Source organism: Lolium rigidum, chromosome 3 (genome assembly GCF_022539505.1).
Source record: "Lolium rigidum isolate FL_2022 chromosome 3, APGP_CSIRO_Lrig_0.1, whole genome shotgun sequence".
NCBI lineage: Eukaryota > Viridiplantae > Streptophyta > Magnoliopsida > Poales > Poaceae > Lolium > Lolium rigidum.
The window spans coordinates 371,813,479-371,828,967 of NC_061510.1; the positions used below are offsets into that span (position 1 = coordinate 371,813,479).

The window sequence follows — 15,489 nt, forward strand, 5'->3', positions numbered from 1 at the left end:
CATCCACCTCGGCCCCATCCTCGGCACCGGGGCAGAGCCCCGCCACCATCGCGACCTTCTCCAAAATCGACTCCGCCTCGGCCGCCGACACCCACGGAGAGTCCAGGTTGAGCACGTCGGCCTCCTCCCTGCCACCCCCATCACACCACGCCGCTCTGGCATCCGCTGCTTGCGACAAGGACGAGAAGTCCCCGTGGGGACTGAGGTGGGGTTCCGCAGGTGGTGCCTGCGACGACGAGGCACCGGCGGAGGATGCTGCCATGGCGGGAGGCCGCAGAGTTGCCGTGGGAGTCGCGAGCGTACCTCTGTTCGCTTTTTTGCCGTGGTACTTCAATGCGGAGAGTCTGTAACAAATCCGTTTGGTGCAGAGGAGATTTCATAATTTTTGCGAAGACTTTTTTTTTCTAGAAGCACCAAGCACGGCATACTGTATGATTGTTGTGTACGAAACTATTTCAAATTTAATTTCATTCTGCATTTTTTTATTGTATCCACCCTCACTCAATTTTTTTCAACATCTATATATGTTAAAAAGGCAAGCGTCTCCAGGATGATATGAGGTAAAATCAGTCTGCTCCCCGTAGTTGAATCCACTTATGAGAAAAATCCGGGACGAGTGATCGTTTGCAAAAGAAAAACAACATATTTTTTATGTGTGTCATTTTCTCACATGTTATGTAAAAGTTGTAAAAACTGCAACATTTCAAACTCACATATGTAAAAAAGGCATGCAACAAAACCTTGTATGGTTGCAGCAAAAACTAGGGGAATCGATCCCAATACATGCAGCATACAAAACCAATGTACTAAAAAACATATATTTACACAACAAAACCAGAACATGTTTGGAACATGGGCATAATCATTCAATAGGACATGAGCTGTATGCAATAGATAATATGCATGTTTGCAGCGCATGTTGAAACACCGTATGCAACATGCACATATCTAGATTTTCACCATCAACAACGGAGGTATGAAATCGCCATAGTTCACCGGCCACGAAGATGACTTATACACCACTTGATCCATTCCCGATGACACCCCTAAGCTATGTGACGTGACCTCAAGCTCCATGGAGACATCTAGTGCATATGAGAAAATAAGGGACGCTCAAGGGTCGAAAGGGGGCACTAGAGAAGGAGTGGGTGCTCAAGGGTTGAATTGCCGGAGGAGGAGCTCGGTGGAGGATCGTTGAGTAGAGAAAGAGAATGTGTGTGTGTGTGTGAGAGAGAGAGAGAGAGAGAGAGAGAGAGAGAGAGAGGGGAACCTGAGGAGGTCATGTGCAGGAAGTCTAATGTACTAGTATGAGTAGTTTCCAAACTTTACTTTTTTATCCGACCATTGAAGAATAAAACCAATGGCACGAAATAGTTGTGGATCCTCCTCGATCGTGGTGACCCGGCTAACACCCAACACCTCTTCACGAAGTCCTTTGATGTTTTATAAAGGTGTAAGGACTTGGTAAGCAATTTCCGACAACTAGGTTTTGTAGGACATATTTTACCGACGGTGTTCGTCATCACTGAGTTTCCTATTTTAGTGTATAAGAAAGAGAGACACCTTAATCTCTTGAAGGGAAAGAGATATTTGATAATTGATCTTGTAGGGACTAGAATTGTTTAGAAGACCATGAGTTTCTAGCGAATGGTTTGACTTTGTTGAGCAATGAAACATAATACTCCATCCGTTCATTAATAAATTGAAACAAATAAACAACAGAGATCAACGATAAAATGGATTGTACTGCATCTCTAGCGGCGCGACCCAAAACAGACCGACTCGTGCCAACCGACCCATGTGGTCACCAAATTCGAGGCGTGGATGCGCCGGGCCAGACATCGCGTATTCCTGCATCCTTCCCTTGGCCACCGATCCCTCCCGCTAGTGGGCAACGCGTCCTCCCTTGGCCACCCCAGACCCTCTCAAAATGGTCGGTGCGGACCAAATGGGACGCATCGCTGGGCGCACTAGCCCAACAAATCGTAGCACGACCTAATTTCTATACGCGGTGTGACCGAAACGGACATAATTGGACGATTGGGTCTCCGTTGTGGGCCGCGACGCTGAAGATGCCCTTGCATATCTATTGAGTAATTTATTTCATCTAAAAAATTATGATTCATACTGGTATTTGGAAGCCGATGTTGGCTGGAAGCAAATTTGGTGCACATAAGCACGAGTGCTCTCGGTTTCTAAAATATTTTAAAATTCCAAATCTGTGTTTCGAAAAATTGTTACGTTTGTTCCATGAACACGTACACATATCCTAAATACTTGTGTGAAGTTTCGGTACAAACTGCATTGTATTTTGAGCTACGGGGAAAAAACAAATTTGTGGCTATGTATAGGTAAGGATGGCAATTTTACCCATGGGTACGGGTACCGCATGGGTAGGGTATGGGTACACTTTTATGCCCATGGGTAGTACCCATACCCTACCCATTAAATCATGGGTAGGGCACGGGTATAGCTTTATACCCGCAGGTATACCCATACCCTGCCCGTTTATTGTCAATTTTTTTATGTTACACGTCTACTTTTGTTGACTTATGAGTTACTATATGAGAATGAAATTTTATATTTTTTTAATTATTATATACTCAACTACCTGTTATCGAGATGAGATGATTCATTTTTAATGGAATTTATTATCGATCAATGGTACGGGTACCCACCGGGTATGGGTATGGGTAAAGTTTTATACCCATGGGCACGTGTACGGGTAGAAGTTTGTACTCATCGACTATACGGGTATAGTATTGCTCTACCATGCTCATACTCTGCCCATTGCCATCCTTATATAGGGGTAGATATTTGTCAGAAATTTGTCTTTTTTGTATAGTTTAAAATATAACATGTTTTGTCTCCGAATTTCTACCGTACCTTTGGAGTCTTTATATGTATGTTGGTATTTAATTTAATATTTTTTAGAATACAAAAAATATGATTTTTAAAAATGAGGCTGGTACTCATGAGCCAAAGACACTTTTCGATGTTGGCCGACCTATATTCTGTTCAAGTTTATATGCTTAAGGGCATCTTCAGCGGCGCGACGCATTTCGGACACCCAAAAATGTCCGCGGGCGTCCGTTTGCGTCGCCTGGCGGACGCGGAAATGGTCGCGTGTCCGTTTGCGTCTGGGGCTGGCTCCAGCGGGGCGACGCATTTTCGTCACAGGCCAGAATTCAAAAAAGAGGAACTAGCGACAACTTTGCACGAAATTTTACAGCCGCAAATTGAGGGCTGAAAGAAGTTCATCACACTTTGCACATGTCACGGCGCAAAGTGGAGTCCAAAAGGGGCACAACAAGGCCTGAACAGCAATAAAAATGTCCAAAAGGAGGCCAAGGTGCTGGGCGCATGGCGCCGGCGATCAGGCGTCTCGCGCGCGGATTTCGACGCGCCTCTTGATGAACCAGGCCCTGCTGTCATCGTCGACGTTGCTCAAGTCGGCTAGCATGATCCTAGTGTCCTCTACAAGGATCTTGGCCTTGGCGTCCATCCTCCTAGCCTCGGCGTCAAGCAATTTGGCCTCAGAGTCTGCCTTCTGGACCTCAATTACCTCTTTCGCGGGGTTGTGGTAGATGGCAGCTGCGGCCTCTTTTTCCAGACGCATCTTCTCGTCCCTAGCAGCCAAGGCGACACGATTGTCGGCCATGATCTTCTCCATGCTCTGGGTGAACGCAATGGCCTGCGCCTCCCGGACAAGATCGGCCTTGGTAGACTTATGGCCTCGTGGACGAGGTGGAAGGGCTGGACGGCCTTGATCTCGTCTTCGCTGTCGAGGGTGATCGCTGTCCCATTCCTCACAGCTTCATTGTAGGACGCAAAGCTTGTCATCCACTTGTTGGAGTTCTTGAGCACGTCCTAGCAATGGACCATATGGAAGCCCTTCTTATGCGTCGCCCTGAACTTCTCCAAGGCGCGGGATACCTGCAATCATAGCCGCCAATGATGTACATACAATGATGCAAATAGTGTAGAATGATGATGGTTGTATCGTGTTTACCACTGTCATGACGCCAGCGCCGCTTACGGGGTTGTTAATAGCATGTTCGACCGCCGAGCAGAACTTGCTTGTCTCTTGTTTGATGTAGTTCCATATTTTTCGGCGGGACTCTTCCGTCCGAGGGCTTGTGATATGGTAGGGCGGGTGCATCCTGGTCTCGTTGTACTGCTGCAAGACCTTGCCCTTTTGATGCGCGCCATTAATACAATCATGGCTCGTTGCCAGCCACACTTCACACAAACACTTATCCTCGTCCTCGACGAAGCCTTGTGTCCTGCGGCTCTCCCCCTTCTTCTTCGTAGCAATGTCAGGCTGTGTTGGCGCATCATCGAAGTCATCGACGGACACGGGTGTTGGCTGCGTCTGCTGGGTGGCGAATAGCCGTGCGGTTTCGATGTCCTCCGCATCTTGCGCTGTTGCCCATTCATCATGCGGGCCTGTCCCGGCCCGATCATCGTGAACGAAGCCGCCGCCGTAGATAATTTCCTAGATGTCTGAATCATGGCGGTCCTTCCAATAGTCCTACGAACGACCGGACATCAGACGCATGATACATGACACTCGCACACATTGGTAGAGCTCACGTACTGGGTCGTCCATCGTCGGGGCAGGCGGCGCCATTTCGTCGAACATGATGTGGGGCTGCGACATGCTCTCCTCCGGCACCTGGCGCGTCTTCTGTGTCGCGCCCGGGCAGGAGTCACCGCTTCTAGGCGTCCGGTTGAGGTCGGGAACCACCGCCCTGGTCAACTTCACCGGCGGCAGGCTGAAGGCGAACCGCGACGCCGCATGGTCCTGCAAGGGAGCGGGAGTTCCAGGGCGCAGCTGGGAACTTACCGAGCTCACCGATGAGGCCGGAGGCGCGACGCCGGCGATCCCCTCTCTCTTGAAGAGCATGTAGCCCTCCGCTAAGGTCGGATGGAGGGCTACTTGCGCGACGCCGGCTTTGATCTGCATATGCCAGGTCTACTGGTTGGCGGCCACGGCAGTCTTGATCTTCTGGTTCTTGCGCCGGCCGCGACGCTTCGCGGCCTCCATGATTTTCTCCTCCGGGGTCTTTGCCGCCTTCGGCTTTGCCTCCCGACCGCCGCCGGTGGCGGCCCGCTTTGCTTCCGCCGGAGCTGCAACCTCCATTGTGGCTATGGTCGTGGCTACGGGGGAGTGTGGGGCGGCGGCGGGTGCGAGGGTTTGCTCCGCATCCATGGCGGTGGCTGCGGCGGCGAGGACGTCCATCGGTTCTGGACTGCTCGCGCTGGTCTAGTTTGCAATTTCGCGCGGGGAATGGCCAGTGGAGAGAATAATATCGGGCTCCTGCCACTGACGCGCGGGTCCTACGTCTTTTTCGGCGGACACTCCACGCGACCGCCTAGCGTCCGCGGAGACGCAAACCTGGTGCATATTTGGGACAGGTTTGCGTCTCCGCGGACGGCCCGGTCACTTTGCGTCGCCCTGCTGGAGCAGGCCCTAGACGCATTTCCGGTCACGGCGGACGAAAACGGTCGCTCAGCGACCATTTGCGTCGCGCCGCTGGAGAGCATCCCCAGCCGTTGGGGCTCCCCAGGCCGAAATCCAGCGCTATTTAGCGCCGGATTGGATGAAAGTTTGGCCTGGGGAGGCCCATTGTCCCAGCGGCGGCGAGTCCAGGATGGATGATTTTTTTTGACAAAATCGCCGAATTCAGATAAAATTGGGCTAAACTCATTCAAACACAAGCAAAATTTAATGGTATTTAACATATATATGCGAGTTCGTGCATAAATAGACCGAATTCGTACATATATTTGAATTCAGCGTTAGGAAACTAAAACTTAAACTAAAAGCGGCATTGTACATGCCGAAATGGCGGTAGAAGGGTCCTCGGGCGTCCTCGGGCGGCGGCACCTCGTGCCATCGGCTGGAACCCTGGCCAGGGTCGCCGGCGCGTGGCGGCGTCGGCCGGTACAGGTCATTGTCGTTGCTCTCCTCCAGTTTTATCAGTGGCGCGTTCCTGGGCACGGCGTTTCTTGCCGAGACGACGAGTCACCGTGTGGCGGCCAGGTCCAGCAGCCGCCGCTGCTGCTCCGCCTCCTGGCGCTCCTAGTCCCACCTGGACTACTCCAGCGCGGCGTCGATGGGGAGGGTGTTGTCGGCGGGCACATGTCTTGTAGCGACCTGGCCATCGCCTCCTCTAGCGCGGTGTCCTCCGCGCGCTTTGCCTCCTCCTCGGCGAGCTGGTTGGCGGCGGAGGTGGCGGCGGCCTCCTTCTTCGCGGTCTTCCTCTTTCACCCGCGCGATGGAGAAGCTGGCTGGTCGCGGATGACGAGGGCGCCGCTGCTGCGCCCTCGTGTCGGTGTTGGAGATGCCGGCTCCTGCTTGACGGGGTAGCGCGGAGTCGCCGCAGGAGGCGCCGATCCGTCGGACCTAGAGGCGGATCTGGATCCCGACGAGGAGGAGGACGTCGCCATCCTCCTCGGCGTCCAGGAACTACTGTGTCGACGTGACACGGTAGCCGCCTCCCGTGGTGGCATCCCCAGAACTGGGGAGTTCCCACCCTCGATGTGCGCGAGCACAATGGCGAGGGTGCGGCCAGGCGCGCTCCACCACCGGCGGCGTTTTTCCTTGCCGGAGGAGGAGGAGGGCCGTCATACGCGGAGAGTTCGCGCTCGTACCTGCGCCGGAAGAAGTCACTCCACGAGTCGTAGTTGTCGGGGAAGAAGCGCGGATCCGCGGACGAGCACCGCGTCGATCTCCGCCTCGAGGGCGGCCCGATCCAGCGGCGGCGGCGGGATCGAGACGCCGCCCGTGCTGAGTCGCCATCCTCCCGGCGTGCGGAAGTCCGGCGGCGCCGGGTAGCCCGCCATGTGGAGGAGTCGGCCCTCCCATTGGTGGAGAGAGCGGCGGCCGAAGCGATTGTTGGTAGCGCCGTCGTTCGCCATTGTCCGCTAGCTTCGCTCGAGATTGGGGAAGATGAGAACAGGGCGGCCGGCGTGGTGAATGCGGCCAGACGCGGTAGTTCGGCCATAAATAGAGGTAGACGCCCGTGAAACCGAGGCGACGACATTAACTCGCCGCGTGGAAGCTACGGAAGACGAAGACTGACCGGCGGCAGGCTTTTACAGCACGCGGAAGACGATGCGATGAGGACGACGATCGTCTCTCGCCGATAAGTCGGGGCCACCAGCCGCGCGGGAAGTTTTCTCGGCGTTTCTCGCGCTTTCGTTTCGTCCGGAGTCCCAGAGCGCTCCCCAGGACCCGGGATAGCCTGGGCTCCCCGGATGGATAAAAGACCTAATCTGAACGAAAACGAGGAACCGAAGCACGACTGAAGTTTTCGTTCATCCAAATGAAAAAAGTCATCATGTGAACCTCGTCGAAGAGACGGCTGGAGATGCTCAAAGGCCCACGCAAGCAAATAGGACGGCCAGGACGTTGAACTGTACAAGCTGGAGGTCGGTCGGCCTGTTGGGAACTCGGGATCCAAGTCGGAATTGCCCACCAGCTGTGGATTCCAAGCAGGCTCCGAATTGTACACCAACTCGCAACTTGGTCAGGCCTCTCAAGTGAAGTCCCACCGGCCCCTTTCTTCAACAGAGCAACTCACACCGGCCCGGCCGATCTCAAAAAAAAAAAAAAAGTACCACCGGCCGGCCCCGACACCCTCTCTCCGCCGCCGCCCACCCCCGCCGGCGGGGACCTTCTCACCCGGTCCGCTCCGCCGCTCCACCACGCCTCGACGCCATGCTCTCGGGCGTCAAACTCGTGCCCCGCCACCAGATTCTGCCGGTGAGTTCACTACCATCCCCTCCCTTCCCCTCGATTCGCCTTTCCCAATTTCCTCACGGGATTCCAATTCACTTGCCTCCTCCAGAAAGAAGGCGGAGGCGACGACTCGGGCTCCTCAGACGGCTCCGCCGGGAAGAGGCGCAAGAAGCACGGCAGGAAAGGCAGGGACAGGGAGGAGGAGAAGCGGAGGCGGAGGCACCGGCGGCGGAGGAGCAGGCACAGCTCGGACGACGACTCGGACAGCGACGACTCCGTCGACGACGAGGAGGAGAAGGGGCTGGGCCGGAGCAAGCGCCGGAGGAAGCACAGGCGAGGCCGCAGCGACTTCGACGACGACGACGAGTCCAGCAGCGAATCTGATAAAGGAAGAGGTAAAACGCAGTGGATTTGGTTCAGACATTGCTTTAGTCATAGAATTGTGAGACAATAGCCAAAATACCACACTTCAAAACCAAAGTGCCAAAATACCACACACTTTCAGTTTTTGATGCCAAAATACCACTAGTGACTAACTTTCTCAAATAAAGACACAGATGCCCTTACCTTTTCACATGTCAATGCAATCTATTCAGCACCATTTGAGCATCATTTCAGCAGCATCGCTCCTCATTCCAGCACAACCTATTCAGCAGCAATTCAACAGCATTTTTGGCTATATCTCAGCAGCATTTTGACTATATTTCAGCAGTCTTTCAACACAAATATATACACAATATAAGATAGATATTCAGCAGCAATACATAATGGTTTTAGAGCACCAAAGTAGTTCAGAGTACAACACTTCAAATACATAGCAAAACAGCATGGTTCTCACACCCAAATGCACTAATTTTTTTTAAGAGGGCTAGTAGCAACCGATTTGCTCCTTGTGGACGCACTGGGAGGTGTAGAAGCATGTGCAGCAGCTGCAGCCATGCTTCTTGTCATCGGACTTGTAGTAGGAGTAACCGGCTGAGTGCATTGCTTAGTTGGTGTCCTATTCAGCAACAAAACAGCAGCAATTCAACAGCATTTTGGCTATATCTCAGCAGCATTTTTACTATATTTCAGCAGTCTTTCAACACAAATATATACACAATACTATAAGATAGATATTCAGCAGCAATACATAATGGTTTTAGATCACCAAAAGAGCACCAAAGTAGTTCAGAGTACAACACTTCGAATACATAGCAAAACATCATGGTTCTCACACCCAAATGCACTAAATTCTTTGAAGAGGGCTAGTAGCAACCGATTTGCTCCTTGTGGACGCACTGGGAGGTGTAGAAGCATGTGCAACAGCTGCAGCCATGCTTCTTGTCATCGGACTTGTTGGTGTCCTAGGAGAAGTGGCCACCATGCTTGCTTTGGCCTTTTGTTTTTTTTTCTACAAGGCAACACACATAATTAGCATGCAAGAGAAAGTTAGCAAGTGAAAGAAAATGAGATCCATCACATAATTACCATGGAGAAGGAGTTGCATCTCGATCAGCATCACTATCAATCTCGGGCTCTTTGCATGTCTTTTTAAGATGGCCTAGCTGTCCACATCTTTTACATTTATGTTTCCTACCAGTTCCACCCTCACTATAATTCTTTATCCTCCTAGTTCTTGGGCACCCAGCACTCCTCGTGAGTTTGGGAGGAATCATATCAAACCCGGGATTTACCTTAGGCCATTGGGACCTTCCTCTAATTGGCATGAGAATTCCCTCATATGCTGCTTTAAATCTTGCCACCGAGAAGCTCTCATCAACATATTCCTCCAACTTTGCTTTTTTGGAGAATATGAATCGGAGAGCATGGGTACATGGTTTACCACAAATCTGCCATCTTCTACAAGAGCACTCCTTTTCCTCCAAGTCAACCGTGTGCCTCCATCCATTACCTGATATCTCAGCTAAGGTGGGTGATGCCCTTGCTTCCAAATAATGCAGCCCCTTGCTTTTTTGATTCAACTCCTTTATCACACTAGGCAGTTTATCATGTCCCTAAGCTTGTCCAGAAACATAACACAATACATTCTAACATCCAAATATTGCACACAACAATCAAAGATTATGCTAGAAAGAGAGGAAAAATCATTACTGCTGTGAGGAATCTGCTGCACTTGACATGTGAATGGACTCAATATTGGGGACAGGCTGAGGCGTGGCGGCGTGAGAGCAGGGGGAGGCAGCCGGGTCGTGGCGTGGCCGGTTCGGGTCGTGGCTGGATCCGGTCGTGGCCGCGTGGGAGCTGGGCGAGGTGGCGGCCATTGGGGAGAGCTTGACGAGGCGGCGGAGCGGCACCGGTTGGGGCGAACGGCCTTCAGGGAGCAGTGGCGGTGGCCTTCAGGGAGCAGCGGCGGCGGTCTTCAGGGAGCAGCGGCGGCGGCCATCGCCACTGCAGGGGTTGGGAACGAGCAGCAGGGGTTAGGAACGAGCTCACGGTTCTCTTTCTTTTTCTTTTTCTTTTTTCTTCTTTTCATTAGATGAGTCAAGGGCATATTCGGCATACTGCAGGTTTGCCGTTTGTTGACTGGGTTGACAATTGACAGAAGTGGTATTTTGGCAATGAAAAACTGAACATGTGTGGTATTTTGGCATTTTGGTTTTGAAGTGTGGTATTATGGCACTTGTAGTTTTGAAGTGTGGTATTTTGGCTATTGTCTCTAGAATTGTTGTGCTTACTTAAGCGGTATGGCTATTACAGGTCGTGGCAGAGGGAAGAGAAGAGGTGCTGCAAGTGATGATGAGGATGAAGATCAGGGGGAGGGAATGGGAGGCGAGGGGTTAAGGGCGAGCGAGGTTGTTCGCAGGGAGATGGGCCTCGATTGGATGCTCAAGCCGGCCAGCAGCAGTCAGCCTGAGAGCAGCCGTGCTCCCAAGGCTGATGATAATGAGCAGGACAAGTTTGATCCCGCAGATGATGAGGTAACAACATTTTCTCGAAAACTGGGGATGTTTATGTGTCCTGTTTTGATTACATGATTGTTTTACAATTACTGCAGGTGAAGAAACCGAACCCCAAAGAGATGAACCCGTACTTGAGGGACAATGGTGCTGGATATCCCGACGAATCCACTCCTTCAAGGGAGGCCAGTCAGCTGCTTGCGTCCTCTGTTGTGGGCGACGGAGGGGCTAGCTGGAGGCTCAAAGCTCTGAAGCGTGCAAAAGAGCAAGCTGCTCGTGAAGGTAGAAATATCGAGGAGGTGCGTACATCCCCATATATGCTTATGTGCTTGCAACTTTTGTTACTAGTTTTTGCCTAACTTGTAGGACTATCTAGTTACTGTAGGCTGTTGAAGAGAGATGTACATCCCCATATATGCTTATTTGCTTGCAACTTTTGTCACTACTTTTTGCCTAACTTGTAGGACTATCTAATTACTGTAGGCTGTTGAAGAGAGATGTACATCCCCATATATGCTTATTTGCTTGCAACTTTTGTCACTACTTTTTGCCTAACTTGTAGGACTATCTAATTACTGTAGGCTGTTGAAGAGAGATGTACATCCCCATATATGCTTATTTGCTTGCAACTTTTTTTACTACCTCTGTCCATAAATAGATGTCTTAGATTTATCAAATTTTGGATGTATATCGACACTATTTAGTGTATAGATACATCCAAATTTAGACAAATATAAGACATCTATTTATGGACGGAGGGAGTTTTTATCTAACTTGTAGGACTATCTAATTACTGTAGGTTGTTGAAGAGAGATGTACATCCCCATTATGCTTATTTGCTTGCAACTTTTGTTAGTTTTTATCTAACTTGTAGGACTATCTAATTACTGTAGGTTGTTGAAGAGAGATGGGGCTCACTGGGCCACTTAGCAGCATCGGTGTCAACGTCCAGAGTTGCCCCTTCTTATGCTCATTTGCAGGCCATTAGAGGTAGAAAAGCTGGACAAGCAGACAACTCCGGGACATCCTCCAAAGAAAATAGAAAGGAGGACAACAAGCGAGGTGAAGACAGTGGTGGTAGCCGTGAATATTTGCGAGGTGTCTCCTCTCGTGAACATGCCATGAGAAAACCCAAAGCTGATTCTACTCCTTGGAAGAGGAATAGACAGAATATGTCTTCTGAAGATCAGACGCTTATCTCCTCAGCACTAGCAAGCATCAACAAATTTTCCAATGACGGAAGCTTCATGGAAAGGATTAATAGCGCTGGTAGTAATAAGAACACAAATGTTTCGTCTGGTGAGGTTGATGAACAAAGGGATAGTGAGCCCAAGTCCCACAAGGACAGTTCAAAGAAACCATCTTCAGTGAGCACTCAAAATCTAAATGCAAATCAGTTAGCTGCAAAGATTTTGCAACTCCGGATGAAAGGAAAGAACGAAGAAGCTGACCAACTTTCGGTAAGTATCACATATATTGTCATTGTGAGAAACTGACACAATTGTTTCCCTCGTTCAGATATTCATTTGACTCCACATAACGCTTTTTCAGTATTGGCTTGGGATAATCAATAATTTGGACTATGTATATAACAAGCATGTACTGATACAGTTTCCTAAACTATAAGTTGGACTAAAGAGGATACAAAGCTCTATCAATCAAATTTCCTTGTGCTTTGAATATATTACAAGTAGAGGCCACGTAACTTCTTAACTAATGTCATTTTATTTTTCTCAGAGAGAAATGGAGACTGTGCTGGAAAATCAGGGTGCTTCTGTTGAAGAGCCTAGGCATGAAAGGGAAAGGAGCTCAAGCAGGTTAGTTTATCTTATATTGAAATTCATATTAGTAGTTTTGGTGCTAGGACTATCTGGTATCTATCCTAAGGTGTGCTTTGAGTTCTAAATGCTAACGTCCTTTAGACAAGACATGAACAGTTTTATGATTATCGTGTTCAACTAATATTGTCCAGTCCTCTTGGAAGGGAAGTGTCATATATGTTGTTTATGGCCTTGTTGGTTTGTGATGCCCTATTTGCATATTTTGCTTTTAGATGTTTCAACATTAGCCCATGATACTTGATCGCGGAGTGACGCAACCTCATGTATTTGAACTATGTGAAATGTCTTTTTTGTTATTCTAAACTAGTGCATTATTGATAAACCCTGCTCATTTGAAGATGTGAACTACCTTGCCATATGATGTGATTCTGTAAGCTAATAATGGTTAGCAACCCAGTCTTGGTCCAAATGGTATCTGTAGTCTAGAAAAAAGATGCGCCTGTATCTGTATGGCTATGCTGAAATCTTCAAGATAGTAATCATCCATACTGATCTTTGAGATCTACTGTCTCGGTGTCTTAGTTGCTAGTATGTTTATCATTTATGAGGTATACCTGTATAGTTTGAAAGGCAAAACCGCCATACAGTATTCAACTGAATTGCTCTGCTGAAATATTCCTTTTTCATTGTTATACATATATTAGCACCTATAGTTTATCTGCCTGTCTAATGCATTGCCCTTTTCAACATCAGGCATACCATAATGCCTAGTGCAGCCGATCGCAGGAAAAAAGAAGAGGATGGTGACCTACATCTCGCAAATAAAATTATGCACAACAAACAATATAACATGGCTAAAACTATAGAGGATGAATATGATTATGGTGATGCTCCCAATAGGAAAGGCAAAAGGAAGAATAAAGAGCCACATGAGGAGAAGAGAAACAGCCGTGGACATATCTTAACTCAGAAAGAGCGCTGCTTGTATTGCTTCGAGAACCCATCCAGGCCAAAGCATCTGGTTGTTGCTATAGGAAACTTCACATACTTGATGCTGCCACAGTTTGAGCCTCTTGTTCCTGGACACTGCGTTATTCTTCCATTGCAGGTGAGAAAATTTACCTTGTGCTGTAGCATTAATTTGAAGTAGTATTTAATTTAAGAGTGAAGACCAGTTTTGCTCTGAGCTTTCATAAGAACTGGCCGGCTTCCATTTGCTTGTGCTTTGGGATAAGCTATTGTGGATCCTTATGTTTTCATCGCAGCTCTTCTGTATTGCCCATCATATATTTCTTCAAACTCTTAGTGATTCCATGTTTGCTTATGATTGCAGCACGAATCTGCAGTAAGAACCGTTGATAAGAATGTATGGGAGGAGATTCGCAACTTCAAGAAGTGCCTCCTGAAGATGTTTGCGCAACAAGACAAGGATGTGGTTTTCATGGAGACTGTCATAAGCTTGGACAAACAACGGAGGCATTGCATGATTGAATGCATCCCTGTCCCGTTTGAAGTTTCAAACAAAGCACCCATGTACTTCAAGAAGGTCAGCTGTCCATCGCTACACTGTCTGCATAAGTGAGAACAATTTGTTTTCTCCAGGCAATTGAAGTACTGATAAAATGCATTCTGTTTTCTCCAGGCAATCGATGAAGCTGAAGAAGAATGGTCCCAGCACGAGATGAAGAAGCTTATTCCAACAAGTGGCAACCTGCGGCAAGTCATCCCGGAGAACTTTGCCTACTTCCACGTAGAGTTTGGTCTGGACCGTGGATTCGTCCATGTGATAGACGATGAGACCAATTTCAGTGCTGGTTTTGGACTGAATGTCATGAGAGGGGTGCTCCGGTTGCCAGGGGAGGACATGCACCGTCGGCGAAGGCACGAAACCATGGATAACCAGAAGCAAGCCGTCGCCAGCTTTATGAAGGACTGGGAGCCCTTTGACTGGACCAAACAACTGGAGTAGATGTAGATACACTCTCAAGAGCAGGTGGAAGATGCATTTTTGTAGGGAAGATTGTACTGCTGTTATCATGTATCTGTATGTTATATGTTAGTTTCTTTTTCGGTTAATGTCAACTTTTCACATCATATGGCTGTGAATTTATAAAGCCTTTTTGGTTCAAATATATCTGAAATTGCCTGTACACGCATACCCAGATGCTACAATTGATCCAAGTTAGTGAAATAAAATGATATATCTCATATCAGGGGAGTATCTGGAATTTGGCGATGCCACAGTTACATCATGTTGAGCAAACTTGGTGCGCAGTTGCTGATTGCAGATGTCTAGCTAGTTGCGTTTGTTTCTACCTCCATATTGAATGTTTGCACCGTATTTAGTGCATAGACCTGACATTGCACTGTGCAGCCTCCAGCTTACATTCTGAAAATAATGTGAATTCTTTCGCTTGTTCCAGATAGGTTGTGTGCTCTTGCACTGGTGCTGCTACCTGATCAAACTGGAAGTCTGTTTGCCATAAGTTGAGGGATCGGTAAACCTGTGCAGCAGATCTTGACTAAACACCCTTTTATGCTGAGCTGGAATGTGACTGACTGCACCGGTGTTCCCATCATCAGCCTGAAATTAACAAAGTCCTCTGTCAGTATGATCAGTCACAGTCGCACAGCCACGGTACATATATCTTGCAATTCCATTGAGAGCCAGGCATGCATATTATACACGGGTGCGTGCGCCTGCCTAGCTGGTTCCGAAGAAGTAGTATAGGATTGTGATATGACCTGAACCTGGATCGATGGCAAGCAGGAACGTCGATCTAGGTTCAGATTATGTACACAATCATACGCCCCATCTCCAGAACGATACAGCCAAGGTCCAACGGATCCGACCTGAAGAGCGATCGTCCCCAGAAGACACCATGATGGGAGTCATGGGCAATGAAGCCTGGTCCGGAACCACACACGCCGCGCCCATAAGAGCGTCTTTCTTTCGAGAAAATTACAAAAAACCACCACATTAGAGGCAAGTGTTTCAAAAGACCACCACTATTCAATTTTTTTTCAAAAAACCACCAGGTAACACGTAACAAATAGC

At 48.9% G+C, this 15,489-nt stretch overlaps 1 protein-coding gene across 1 annotated transcript; it reads left to right on the forward strand.

Moving 5' to 3' along the window:
- The first annotated feature begins 7,729 nt into the window (after positions 1-7,729).
- Positions 7,730-14,644, forward strand: LOC124697428 (CWF19-like protein 2 homolog). The gene is made up of 9 exons (XM_047230020.1): positions 7,730-7,774; positions 7,860-8,145; positions 10,451-10,671; positions 10,749-10,949; positions 11,544-12,110; positions 12,388-12,467; positions 13,185-13,539; positions 13,765-13,977; positions 14,074-14,644. The coding sequence occupies exons 1-9, from the start codon at positions 7,730-7,732 to the stop codon at positions 14,398-14,400; spliced, it is 2,295 nt and encodes a 764-aa protein (XP_047085976.1). The 3' UTR covers positions 14,401-14,644.
- Positions 14,645-15,489: the final 845 nt, after the last annotated feature.

What these genes read in the sequence shown, in the direction of transcription:
- LOC124697428 (XM_047230020.1), top strand. Translation starts at nt 7,730, where the DNA reads ATGCTCTCGGGCGTCAAACTCGTGCCCCGCCACCAGATTCTGCCG. An exon ending in AAGGTAGAAATATCGAGGAG is followed by an intron (nt 10,950 to 11,543) that starts GTGCGTACATCC and finishes TAATTACTGTAG; the next exon opens with GTTGTTGAAGAGAGATGGGG. An exon ending in AGGGAAAGGAGCTCAAGCAG is followed by an intron (nt 12,468 to 13,184) that starts GTTAGTTTATCT and finishes TTTCAACATCAG; the next exon opens with GCATACCATAATGCCTAGTG.